Source organism: Caretta caretta, chromosome 2 (assembly GCF_965140235.1).
Source record: "Caretta caretta isolate rCarCar2 chromosome 2, rCarCar1.hap1, whole genome shotgun sequence".
Classification (NCBI taxonomy): domain Eukaryota; kingdom Metazoa; phylum Chordata; order Testudines; family Cheloniidae; genus Caretta; species Caretta caretta.
The window spans coordinates 269078168-269092297 of record NC_134207.1 but is presented as its reverse complement, the minus strand read 5'-3'; the positions used below and the strand labels follow the sequence as shown (position 1 = coordinate 269092297).

At 43.4% G+C, this 14130-nt stretch overlaps 1 protein-coding gene across 4 annotated transcripts; it reads right to left on the bottom strand.

Annotated features, from left to right (window-relative positions):
- Positions 1 to 650: 650 nt before the first annotated feature.
- Positions 651 to 13736, bottom strand: LOC125633070 (GTPase IMAP family member 2). Of its 4 annotated transcripts, none has more exons than XM_048842178.2 (4): positions 13439 to 13735; positions 9411 to 9483; positions 4717 to 4765; positions 651 to 3078 (listed from the first exon to the last, which is right to left on the bottom strand). In XM_048842178.2, the coding sequence occupies exons 2-4, from the start codon at positions 9444 to 9446 to the stop codon at positions 2291 to 2293; spliced, it is 873 nt and encodes a 290-aa protein (XP_048698135.2). In that variant the 5' UTR covers positions 9447 to 9483; positions 13439 to 13735; the 3' UTR covers positions 651 to 2290. The 4 variants fall into 4 exon arrangements, with proteins under 4 accessions (XP_048698135.2, XP_074980810.1, XP_074980811.1 ...); XM_075124709.1 differs by having other exon boundaries at positions 13473 to 13735; XM_075124710.1 differs by lacking the exon at positions 9411 to 9483 and having other exon boundaries at positions 13439 to 13736.
- Positions 13737 to 14130: the final 394 nt, after the last annotated feature.

The window sequence follows — 14130 nt, the reverse complement described above, 5'->3', positions numbered from 1 at the left end:
CCTCACCCTACGCTTCCTGTCTTCCAGTTCCAGAGCTTTCTGGTGTGCTTCCATTTGCTATTGCTTTTTTGCCTCCCCCTCTTTGGCTCTCTGTTCAGCTTCCCATTTCTGGTGCTCACACTCCTTGTCGGCTTTCTCTAATTCTAGTCTGGCCAACTCTAACTTCATGGAGGTTTCACGGTTGCCTGCCTCGGCCTTGATCATTTTTGTACTTTCTTTTCTTCCGTTTCTATCACCCAAGATAAACAAACAGAAAATGTCAAAACTGGAATCTTTTTTGTCTCTTTCCAACTTTCTCATCTGTGAATCTTGTAGTATCTAATTGACCAGTGCTTGGAGGGTGACGCTCACCAACTGTGTGTAAATTCTGCCATCACTACGGCACTGTGACGCTTTCTCAGGGTGCCCAGAACTATGAGTCATGTTGTTATCCCTCTGCCTTAGCCTTTACTTGGCCTTGTGGGTAACACTTGGTACAGCCCAGTTCCTGAATCCCCTTTAAGAGCATTCCCATGTTGTGCCCAGCCCCGTCACTGGACACTCCCCGAAATTACCCAGTTTGCTGGCTCCCAAGAGACATTGTACACATCAGCCTGTTTGATTCAACTGAGGATTCACACATGGCTTCATATTACAACACAGAGAGGTACTTGTGATAAATAATAAGAAGTTTATTAACAAAGCTAGAGATTTAAGTGATACTGAGTAAGGATAATGGAAATAATTGATTACAAATAAAACAAAAAGATAAGCCGCTTCTACAAGACTAGGACTTAACTTCAGCAAGTTAATCTTATGTAAAGCAGTTTCTCACCTAAAGTCACTGGCTCACATGGCCAAGATCCAACTTTCATGAATGCAAAGAGCACTGTCTTGTTTGCTTCCTCAGTGAAGGATAACCAAGGAGTTTTTCTTCCTCCTTCTTATTATCCAGTAAACCTTGGAAATGGATTCTTTTTCCAGTGTACCCACCCCCCTCTCCGCTTGTTCTCTGGTGTGCTGACATCATGGTGCTTTCTTCATCCTCCGGCTAACCTAATCTTCCTGTTTACCTCAGATGCAAATGTACCTGCCATTGCATTTGGCTTCACAATACTTGACTTACATCAGAGACCTAGGCAGACAGGTACATCAACATTCCTTTGCTGGGGAAAGACTTGTTTGTCAACCCCGTTTATCAAACCCTGTGATTTGAACATATTTTAATACATACACACAATTTAATTATTTCCTGTACAAACATCATGCAGTATGCTATAAGCTTTCATTTGACTCTCACATGACCTTCATTACAGATAAATACTCTGACAGCCATGTGGCGGACAGGCCAAGTAGGAGTTGCTGTTATAGGACAATGACCCTTTGGCAGTTGGGATTGAGGGACTCAGACTCACAGCCTGGGTTTGCTTGGAGAAATTAATTTAACAGTCACAACTTTGTAAGTAAGCTAAAGTATTTTAATCTTAGCATTGTAACTTTTAACAGTGTGAAAAACCAAGGCTGATTCTGTAAGGTTAATTTTCCTTGTAGACATAGGGCTAGACTCTTAAAGGCATTTAGGCTTTGTTGCTCTCAGCATTGCAATGCCTAACTGGTTTAAGAGCATAAGTCTCATTTTCAAATGGGATTTAAGCATTTAGGAGCTTAGACAGGATATCTTAAAGAAAAGAAAAAACAATGCTGCATATCACCATGTCACATCTTTGGTGGGTTTTAAAGTTTGCTTTTCAAAATATCAAAAGAAGCTTCGGCAATGGGGCCAGGCTAATCCTTGGTGTAACTCCAGTAAGGTCAGTCGAGTTTCACCAATTTACACCTAGTCTGAACTTTGCCCTGTAAGTGTCTGAGATTTTATTTTTAGTAAAATGACTGCCCTGTTTGATGTTGCAGTTTGAGCTACTATAAGTTTATGTGAAAGCTGAATAGATCTCTCAGCTCTAGCCAAAGGGCCAAATTCTTCCCTCGGTGACCTGGCTGTCAATGCAGAGTATTCCAGTGAAGCTAATGGAAACACTCCATTACGAATGCAGGCTGAGAGCTGATACAGGACTGTAAATCCATACGGTTGCTCTTAAGTTAATGGAGTAACTCTGGATTTACAACAGTTTATCTGAGTGTAGAAACTGGCTCAGCATATTTAAATTATTCTAATATATATAATTAATAAAGAACAAATGCGGATAGCTTTAGTCATATTGTCTGAATGTGCTGCACTGGCATAAGGGTGAGGGTGCCTGAGAAGCTGAGATGCAGGGTTTGGGACGCAGCAGGGTTAGGTTGCAATGAGACTTTATGAATGACTGTCAGTGACAAGGTAGATCAGGAGAAGTACAATAATAAGAACTACTGCAGCAACCCCAAAGGCCAAAATAACTTTCCTATACTTGGTAAACAGAGTGGTCACCCTGGTTCTTTTATTTATTCCAGTAAGATACCTCACTTTTTGTTCCGTTAAATTAGGTTCCAAATACACCTCACTGACGTAATACCTGCCCCCATTCTCCTGAACCGTTCTCTGGATCATTTCAATCAGCTCAGAAACCTGTTCAGCCTGTTCTGCTCCGGTTGCTCTGTTATTGAAAGCACAATATCGATCCCCACACTTCTGAATCAGCCCCTTCAGATCTTTGTTATCTGAGTATCTCACGTAGTCATGCAGTGAGCTGACCGCTAAATCTTCTTTCCGGGTGAACAGGACAATCATGTGCCTCATGGATTCAACTCCAAAAATCTCCTGTACTCGCTTCACTGCGTACTTGTCTTCCTCAGTGTAACGGCCCAGCTGGGTCACCAGCAGCAGAGCGTGGGGGCCAGGGGCAGAGAGCGCGATACAGCGAACAATCTCTCTAGATGTTACTGGCTCAAAAGCCTTTTGGTCAAAAATGGCAGGTGTGTCAATAACCACAAGCTCCCTCCCATTCCAGCTCCTTTGCCCCTTTTCACAAGTCAAAGTTACTGACTTTGCCCCGAGTTTGGACTCAAACTTTCTTTTCCCAAGGATGGAGTTTCCTGTTGCACTTTTCCCAGCTCCAGTTTTGCCAACAAGGATGATTCTGAGTTCCGATTTCCTGCCGTCATCTGCAGTTGATGGGGACAGGTTTGACAGTCAGAACATCATTGCACAGATAAAAGTAAATGAGTAGGAGTTACACCTAATTCTGAGGCTGAGAGTCCCAGAGTAAACAACATCCATCCAGTCCCTCATCCCAGCTTGTCTCTGTCCTCTGGGATGTCTTGTCACTTTAAATTGAACATGACCTAAACTCCGTATCCTCTCTCCCATACCTTCTCTGCTTCCTCCTTTCCCTATCACTCTTTGGATCACCACCATTCTCACCGTCACTCAGGCCAGCAGTCCGGGGGCGCTTTTTTACTCCTCTCTCTCCTCTGTCTCACACATCTAGGCCAGATCCAAATCCAACTGGTTCTTCTTCCTCAGCACCTTCAAGTTCTGTCCTTTTCTCTCCAGCCCTACACCTAAGTTCCCTTTCAGAACCTCAGTGTATTCTGCCTTGATTACTGCAACTCCTCCTCTCTGGCTTCCCAGACATACACATCAGACCCTTCAGTCCATTCAAAATATTACCACTAAATGTGTCTTCCTTGCCTGTTGGTTCGATCATGCAACTTCTCTCTTTCTAGTCTGCCGTTGGCTCCCTGTCTGACAGAATAGGTTCTTATACCTCACTCATCACTGTCGAATCGGAACACCTCTGTCTCTGGTTTTACACAGATAACCCCTGGACCCACACACAGAGCTGACGCTCTTTGTACTGGATCCTAACGTCAGATGTAAATACGAGGCCTATAAAAACAAACCCTTGTGTTCTGGTCAGACCACTTCCTCCTTCAGATGTTCAAATCTCTGAACATTTGACCATCACATTTAAGCTTCTTGTCTCTACCTTCAAATTACTATAGGACTCTGCACCTCATTACATATCCTCGCTTTGCCCCATCTCCTCCACTCTATTAATGCTCCTAATCTGTTTTTTCAGATTCTTGCACAATCACCTGTGTGCTTTCTTTATTGTAGCCCCCATCGCATGCTATGATCTTGCTAATCTCACCTGCAAAATTCTTACTCTGTCCACATCAAAATCCCTCTTAAAAACCCACTTCTGCTGTGTTGCATACAGTGAATCAGGTTGACTTGCCTATAAATTACCTCCTGTTCTTCCCTAGCTCTATATAGCTGGTCAAGCAGGATAACACATTTCATACACATTTGTTTCCATTTTTTGGGTTAAAATTTGAAAAAAGTTGTCCGGATCTGCCTGGAAATGATTGGGGGAGCTGGGGAATGGGGTGTGCCTGGTACACAGACTCTCAGTGTCATTGGATTGGAATGAAGCTCTGCCTTGCTTCTACTCTCATCTCTTTCTTGATCAAAAGTGGTATGTTCTTGATTTACAGTTTGCAGCTGCTGTAGCAGCCTGAGATATGGACAAATTTACAGCTACTGGCAAAGGGATTTTCTTTGTGAGGGTTGTCCCCAGCAGAAGACAAAGTTACAGAGGTAATGTCACTGCCATTCCCCCAGTAACTGCACCCATGCTAGAGCCACTAAAATAATTTTGGGCAACTAAAGGTATATTTAGAATATGCCTCAATCCCCTAGAGCTTGTGGGGTTCTCTTTTACTTTACTGAAAAACTTGAGCTGAGCAAAATATAGAAGTGAGACCAGAATAGGGCCTTTTGTGTAACTGTCTTACCATAGAAGGTGACATTCTCTCCTTTTTGCTTGGTCCCATCCATCTCATCCTGAAATATTTGTAATAAAACATATGTTATTTACAAACATACTTTAACCAAGGAACTCAGAACATAGAAAAATACTCATTTAGAAAAACTCAGTAATACACATAATAAATAGTAATAACAATAATCACTGCTATGTAAGTCTATTATGGTCGGAAAAGTGAGTTTCTGAACATGATACCTTGATATTTCATGTTTAACCTCCATTAGTGTTTTCATCACATCTGCCTAACTTTAAGCACATGGGTCGTCCTCCTGAAGTCGAGAGTTAGGTTTAGTCTTTGAAAATCGGTTCTGTTATTGCAGCCTTGTACATACCTCCATTTTCATCAGCAACAGAAGTTCTGGAATCAGAACTTAGTCAACAGTTTGGCTGTTGACGCACAAGGCAGAGAGAATGCAGCTTGTACTTCAGTACTGATACTGCCTTTGCAGCACTGACTTGTACAAAACAGGTGTCAGTTCATAAATTAAGTGGCTATGATTCAGTTAGAGCCAATTTTGGGAGAAGATGGCACAACCAGAGCTGGGCAAAAAATTTTGATGCAATTTTTTTCATTGAAAAATCCTGAATTGGGTCAACCAAAACATTTTGCGAATTTGGGTTGAATTTGCCAAAATATTTTGGCTGGAAAAAAATTCAGAAAAAGTTGAAATGTTTCATTCTGACATTTTCTAAATTCTGGGATGTATTAGCAGGAGTGTTGTAAGCAAGACACGAGAAGTAATTCTTCTGTTCTACTCCACACTGATTAGGCTTCAACTGGAGTATTGTGTCTAGTTCTGGGCGCCACATTTCAGGAAGATGTTGGCAAATTGGAGAGAGTCTAGAGAAGAGCAACAAAAATGATTAAATGTCTAGAAAACATTACCTATGGGGGAAGATTGAAAGAATTGGGTTTGTTTAGTCTGGAAAAGAAGACTGAGAGAGGTCATGATAACAGTTTTCAAGTATGTAAAAGGTTGTTACAAGGAGGAGGGAGAAAAATTGTTTTTCTTAACCTCTGAGGACAGGACAAGAAGCAATGGGCTTAAATTGCAGCAAGTGAAGTTTAGGTTGGACATTAGGAAAAACTTCCTAACTGTCAGGGTGGTTAAGCACTGGAATAAATTGCCTAGGGAGGTTGTGGAGTCTCCATCATTGGAGATTTTTAAGAACAGGTTAGGCAAACACCTGTCTAGATAATACTTAGTCTTGCCGTGCATGCAGGGGACTGGACTAGATGACCTTTCAAGGTCCCTTCCAGTCCTATGACTCTATTAATCACTGCATCAGTGAACTTTGCTGATAAGATCAACCAAATGTGCATAGAACTAAATGGGAAAGAAATCTCCATTCCTGACCAGATCATACTATTCCTCTAGCTACCCTGGACTGAATTCGATCCCTTGACACATGCTGAAGATCAAAAAGACCTGAAAAATATTAGAGCCGCAACCTGCGAAATGGATCCCTACCCCTCTTGGTTGATGAACGCCCGGGAAAGCAAAAACTATGTTCACTACCAGTGGAAATAGTCAATGCCTTCTTCAGAAAACAAACCCGCCAAAATCCATGAAAAGCACAATACTTCACCCAATCCTCAAGAATCCATCAGTAGTCCCTAATGCCCTCCAACCATTATCCTGTCTTCAACCTTCCATTTCTGGCCAAAATCAAGGAGAAAGTAGTAACCACAAAGTGCCAGCAACATGTGACATCAGACAACATCCTGGATGTCTCACAATCAGGGTTCAGACTAGGGCACAGCACAGAAACAGCTCTAGTGGCACTAAAAAGATGACCATGGACACAGGTAAGCTTTCCATGCCCATGTTGCTGGACCTTTCTGCAGTTTTAGACACAGTGGACCAGAAGCCACTGCTAACCCACTGACGTGACATAGCAGGAGTAGATGGCCTAACACTATAGCTGTTCCTATTACTAAATTCAAGCAAAACTCTGGTAACTGTGGTAACTGTTCCTCTTCTCTGAAGGCCCTCACCTGAGACTCACCGAGATCCAGACTATCCGCGCTTCTCTTCACTATTTACATGAGAGCACTGGGGGAGACAGTGATTCACCATCAGCTAGGCTGCCAACACCATGTCAGTGGTACTAAAGACACACAGATACGACCATGATGAGGATGTCATAAGAACCAATGTGCACTAAGAGTGACAGACTGTGTTGTGGAATTTAAAGTGACTGAGTTAGACAGGGTATTTGACCTTTTCTTCTACATTAGAAAACTCCACTGGTATAACATGAATCACTGTAGTAAACTGAGGTATCTTATTGTGACTATGTGGGATCACACGGTTAGAGTTTCACAATTTTCAAAAAGAATGAGGAGTACTTGTGGCACCTTAGAGACTAACAAATTTATTTGGGCATAAGCTTTTGTGGGCTAAAACCCACTTCATCAGACGCATGGAGTGGAAAATACAGTAGGAAGATATATATATATATATACACACACACAGAGAACATGAAGAGATGTGGGTTGCCATACCAACTCTTAATGAGACAAATCAATTAAGGTGGGCTATTATCAGCAGGAGAAAAAAAGACTTTTGTTGTGGTAATCAGGGTGGCCCATTTCAAACAGTTGACAAGAAGGTGTGAGTAACAGTAGGGGGAAAAATTAGCATGGGGAAACAGTTTTTAGTTTGTGTAATGACCCATCCACTCCCAGTCTTTATTCAGGCTTAATTTGATGGTGTCCAGTTTGCAAATTAATTCCAGTTCTGTAGTTTCTTGTTGGAGTCTGTTTTTGAAGTTTTGTTGTTGAAGAATTGCCACTTTTAGGTCTGGAGACTAACCAATTTATCTGAGCATAAGCTTTCATGAGTTACAGCTCACTTCATCGGATTCAACTCATGATGTAGCTTACGCTCACTTCATCAGATGTAGCTCACGAAAGCTTATGCTCAAATAAATTGGTTAGTCTCTAAGGTGCCACAAGTACTCCTTTTCTTTTTGCGAATACAGACTAACACGGCTGCTACTCTGAAACCTGTCACTTTTAGGTCTGTAATTGAGTGTCCAGGGAGGTTGAAGTGTTCTCCAACTGGTTTTTGAACATTACAATTCTTGATGTCTGATTTGTGTCCATTTATTCTTTTTTGTAGAGACTGTCCAGTTTGGCCAATGTACATGGCAGAGGGGCATTGCTGGCACATGATGGCATATATCACATTGGTAGATGTGCATGTGAATGAGCCCCTGATGGTATGGCTGATGTGATTAAGTCCTATGATGGTGTCCCTTGAATAGATATGTGGACAGAGTTGGCAACAGGGTTTGTTGCAAGGATAGGTTCCTGGGTTAGTGTTTTTGTTGTGTGGTTGCTAGTGAGTATTTGCTTCAGGTTGGGGGGCTATCTGTAAGCGAGGACTGGCCTGTCTCCCAAGGTCTTTGAGCATGAGAGATCGTCCTTCAGGATAGGTTGTAGATCCTTGATGATGTGCTGGAGAGGTTTTAGTTGGGGGCTGAAGGTGACGGCTAGTGGCGTTCTGTTACTTTCTTTGTTGGGCCTGTCCTGTAGTAGGTTACTTCTGGGTACTCTTCTGGCTATATATATCTATATCTATATATATCTATCTCTAATCTCTATCTCCCTACTGTATTTTCCACTCCAATCATCTGATGAAGTGGGTTTTAGCCCACGAAAGCTTATGCCCAAATACATTTGTTAGTCTCTAAGGTGCCACAAGTACTCCTCGTTCTTTTTGCTGATACAGACTCACATGGCTACCACTCTGAAACCTGTCACAATTTTCAAACTGTTTCCAAATTGTTATTTCAGCATATGCAAAGCTTCATAGAACTAGAACTGGTTTTAAAAAGAAAACAGGGAAAATTTTGAAAATATTTTCATTAACTTCTTTTGTTCTTTTACCAACGACAGAGCTGATCAATTTTTTTTTGAAATTTTGAAAAAAAGTCAGTATAAAAATTTATTGAAAAATCCCTGTTCCTCCCTACCCCGTTTATTCATCCAGCTTTAGAAGAACGCTTTCACCTGATGAAATTAATAGGCAGGAAGTTTAATCAGAGGATGTACTTTTTCACATAATGCCTAACTAACCTGTGGAACTCATTTCTGTGGGAAGTTATGATGTCCAAAAGTATAACTGGGTTCAAAAAAGAACTGGATACGTTTATGGAGAATAGGTCTATCAATGGCTATTGGCCAAAAAGGCCAGATGACACAAGCCCATGCTCGGGGTGATCCTAAACCTCTGATTACCAGAAGCCAGGAGTGGAAGATACTGCCCTGTCCTGGACACTCCTCCTGAAGTTCTGGCACGAGCGATTGTCATAGACAGGCTACTGGGCAAGATGGACCATGATCTGACCTAGTTAGGAGGCAGTGTGTGTTTTTCTAGCAATTGTTCAAGCCGGGATTCAAGAAAGCAGAGGAAGACCCAGAGTCAAAGATAGATTCTGTGTGTGCATCTGATTTTGCCATCCTAAGCTTCCCACCTATATTTCTCTATGATCTACTTTTTGATCACTTGCTGCTAGCTCACAGTGTTGCTCACAATCTCAAAAGGGCCTGTTCTCATGAGCTTACAAGTCTGGTTTCTCTATCAAGTTGGTTCTGACACATAGTAACCAAACCTTAGAACCTCTGTGGATTTGTCCTTCACTAGTACATACCGGCATGGTTGTTCCAAGTGATTGATAGGCTGACATTTCTCCTTTAAAACAGGGATCTTAAACAGCTTTTTTCCTGAAAAATCAATGGAACTGGTTAATACTCATGAAAGCCAAGACCAAATCCCATCTCATGTGTGTCTCTTTGTTCTTGTGCAAACTGAAGGGTGGTTTATTTCTTAATTATTTTATTTATACAGTGCCATGAATATGCATGGCATTACAGATGAAGAGAAGACAAGGGGGGAGATTTTCAGAGGCATAAGTTGCATTTAATGTCCATGGACGCTAGGTCCCTAACTGATATTTGTGCCTTTGAAACTCTTCCTTCATGTCCCTACCACAAGAGCTTAGAAGCTAAGATCTCGATCCTAGAATTGGAGCTGCTAGTGCAGAGGTCGGCAACCTTTGTCACCCTTTATCGTCAGGTAAAGCCGCTGGCTGGCTGGGCTGGTTTGTTTATCTAGAGTGTCCGCAGGCACGGAGCCCCGCAGCTCTCACTGGCCACGGTTCACTGTTCCCGACCAATGGGAGCTGTGGGAAGTAGTGGCTAGCACGTCCCTCGGCCCACGCCACTTCCTGCAGCTCCCATTGGCCAGGAAAGGCGAACTGCGGCCAATGGGAGCTGTGGGGCTCCATACTTGCAGATGCTCCAGATAAACAAACCGGCCAGGCCCGCCAGCGGCTTTTCCCTGATGGGCTGGTTGACAACGGTTGCCGACCCCTGTGCTAGTGTAACCCACACACCTCCTGGGTGTGGTGTTCTATCCCCTCTAGTGGCACAGAGACCCTTAGAGAGAGAAAGCAAATGAGTCTGCTCTACAGGCTTAGCTACCAGCCAACTGGCTTTTGGCTCATGCGGTAGAGTCTCATACACTAAGCTTCAGAGGTCCCCGGTTCTATCCTGCCCGTCAACGACCGGGGTTTGTCGACATTACACTAGCATGGATGCTGTGCCTGCATGGAGATCCATTGACTGTAATTGTGGCTTTTCCAAAGTGAAATGGTGCTAGTGGATTCAATTGCAGTATCGGGGTCTAAGGCCAGAATCCATAAAGGGACTTTTAGGTGTCTTGAAAATCACTGGAATCCACAAACCGTGGGTTAGGCACCTAGGCTCCCTGTACAATGCATGGGGAGAGATAGGTAAAAGCCAGGATGCTAGGCAAGGAGCCAATAGGAGATACTGCTGAGAAGGGTGTGGTCCTAAGTCCTGCCCCCTCAAGGAATTTGGTGCCTAAAGCCAGAACTGCACGAAGGCACCTTGTTCTACTTGCAACCCACAGCCAGGAACCCCTCTTGTAGAGTCAGGCAGCTTCGTTGCCAGCCTAACTCCCTACAGAATGGTTGATGGTTGGAAGACAACAGTTCCCTTATAACCTTCAGCCCAGTGGTTAGGGAAGTCACCCAGGGGATAGAAGACATCAGTTCAATTCCCCCTTTGTCTGATGAGTAGGGATTTGAACAGGGTTTCCCCATGTCTCAAGTGAGTGCTGTGCTCTATATAATCATTCTGGCCCAACACACATTGAATAAAAAGTGGAATGGCTTCAATGTGAGAGACTGAGAGACACCCACCTCAGACTGTTCCATAGTCCTACTGAATTGGGCCCTGCAGGCAAGACAGGCATTTCCCTGCCTTTTTCACCTGGTTTCATAGAATCATAGAATCATAGAATCATAGAATATAAGGGTTGGAAGGGACCCCAGAAGGTCATCTAGTCCAACCCCCTGCTCAAAGCAGGACCAATTCCCAGTTAAATCATCCCAGCCAGGGCTTTGTCAAGCCTGACCTTAAAAACCTCTAAGGAAGGAGATTCTACCACCTCCCTAGGTAACGCATTCCAGTGTTTCACCACCCTCATAGTGAAAAAGTTTTTCCTAATATCCAATCTAAACCTCCCCCACTGTAACTTGAGACCATTACTCCTCGTTCTGTCTTCTGATACCATTGAGAACAGTCTAGAGCCATCCTCTTTGGAACCCCCTTTCAGGTAGTTGAAAACAGCTATCAAATCCCCCCTCATTCTTCTCTTCTGCAGGCTAAACAATCCCAGCTCCCTCAGCCTCTCCTCATAACTCATATGTTCCAGACCCCTAATCATTTTTGTTGCCCTTCGCTGGACTCTCTCCAATTTATCCACATCCTTCTTGAAGTGTGGGGCCCAAAACTGGACACAGTACTCCAGATGAGGCCTCACCAATGTCGAATAGAGGGGAACGATCACGTCCCTCGATCTGCTCGCTATGCCCCTACTTATACATCCCAAAATGCCATTGGCCTTCTTGGCAACAAGGGCACACTGCTGACTCATATCCAGCTTCTCATCCACTGTCACCCCTAGGTCCTTTTCCGCAGAACTGCTGCCTAGCCATTCGGTCCCTAGTCTGTAGCTGTGCATTGGGTTCTTCCGTCCTAAGTGCAGGACCCTGCACTTATCCTTATTGAACCTCATCAGATTTCTTTTGGCCCAATCCTCCAATTTGTCTAGGTCCTTCTGTATCCTATCCCTCCCCTCCAGCGTATCTACCACTCCTCCCAGTTTAGTATCATCCGCAAATTTGCTGAGAGTGCAATCCACACCATCCTCCAGATCATTTATGAAGATATTGAACAAAACCGGCCCCAGGACCGACCCTTGGGGCACTCCACTTGATACCGGCTGCCAACTAGACATGGAGCCATTGATCACTACCCGTTGAGCCCGACAATCTAGCCAGCTTTCTACCCACCTTGTAGTGCATTCATCCAGCCCATACTTCCTTAACTTGCTGACAAGAATACTGTGGGAGACCGTGTCAAAAGCTTTGCTAAAGTCAAGAAACAATACATCCATTGCTTTCCCTTCATCCACAGAACCAGTAATCTCATCATAGAAGGCGATTAGATTAGTCAGGCATGACCTTCCCTTGGTGAATCCATGCTGGCTGTTCCTGAGGATCACACTCTGTTTGAGGATCACACTCTGGCTTTGTCATGGGAACCCCATACTGTGGACTCGTTTGTATGCAGTGAGTGGAGGAAGGACAGACCACTCAGGATTTCATTTTACATTACACATCATATATTCATATTTTCATTTTTTGGACTGGCTGCTTGCTTTTGTTTTGTGCCAGACTAAGCCTGAATCTATAGTGTCGGTGAGCTCGTTGTGCTAGGATGGCTATAGTAAATTAAAAAGTAGCTAGGCAGATGGCCTACAGAGACTCAATACAATACCATCTTTAAAAAACTCTGGTTTGACTCTAAACCTGCAAATTGTGCACATAGCAAGCCCAGGTAAACATGGATTCCTACACTGTTACCCCTGGTGTCCCCTCCCTTGGCTGATTTTAGGTAATGAAATAAAAGGGAAATATTGAGTTGAGGAGCGCATAAGACAAAATAAAGTTCTGGGGAGGATGCCTTTTTGTCTTTGAGACATTAACTGAAGGCAGATGAGACAAAGCCATACATTTAGTCAAAGCAGGTGGAGGATAGACAGTAAGAAATCATTATAAGTATCAGAAGACAGGTTTGAGGGGACTGGGCATCTCTGCACCTGAGCTGAGCTCAGCCGTGGGATTGAGTAAGGAGGAAGGTGGCTTTATAATAACTTTGTGCCTCCACTAACTTGGGACAAGGGCAGGGCTGGGGGAGGGCTGGACTCTCATGGACACAGTAGTCTCCAGGCTGTCCAAAATTACACCCGGCTATCTTGGGTTGTTGCAGCATTTGGGAATAAATGCATACCATCTGTAAATGTCAAGCATTCTCTGTCAAAACTTTATTCCCCTCCACCCCCATGTGCTCCCTTATCCCCTTTGGAAACAGATCTCAGGCAGGCTTTAGGCACCTAAATATCAAACAGAAAGACAAAGGCTTGTTCCCTGTATTTCCTCCTGCTACCTTAGAAGTGTTTTCATTTGTCAAGCTTTGTAGCCAGTTTAAAATACCTCTCTTGCCCACCCTTATTTTCTCTCCCTATGCCTCTCTCTCACTCTTATAGACACACACACACACACACACACACACACACACACACACACACCTTCTTCATCATCTGGTCAACTTGGAGATCAAACCTGTGATATTTCTTCAGATTAAGCAGATATTTCCATCTTCTGCACAGTCCTTCCAGCCGGTGGTATTATACAAAAATGTCTGAAGTCTTCTGGTTTCCTCTTTTTGACAGTTGCTTCAAATTAGTAGTTAATGAAATTGTTGTGAAAATGAAAACAAACTACTCAGTGATCCAAATTTCATTCTAAGTAAATGCAGTGGGATGAGCTACTGCCACTGAACAGGAAATACCATTTGCGAAATAAACAAGTCTGAATTTTACAGGAAGTGGTTTGTGTAGAACAGTAGCAACGTATGAGAACATTCAGCCTGTGTCATAAATATAAAGGGAAGGGTCACCACCTTTCTGTATACAGTGCTATAAAATCCCTCTTGGCCAGAGGCAAAACCCTTTTACCTGTAAAGGGTTAAGAAGCTAAGGTAACCTTGCTGGCGCCTGACCAAAATGGCCAATGAGAGGACAAGATTCTTTCAAATCTGGAGGGGGGGGAACAAAGTGTTTGCTCTGTCTGTGTGATGCTTTTGCCGGGACCAGAGCAGGAATGCAGGTCAGAACTCCTGATGAATCCAGTTGTGCATTTTGTTTTGTTTCTCATGCACATATATCTTCCAGGGTACAATCCTATATTTTTTCCCTTAAAATGGACATATTTACCAAAT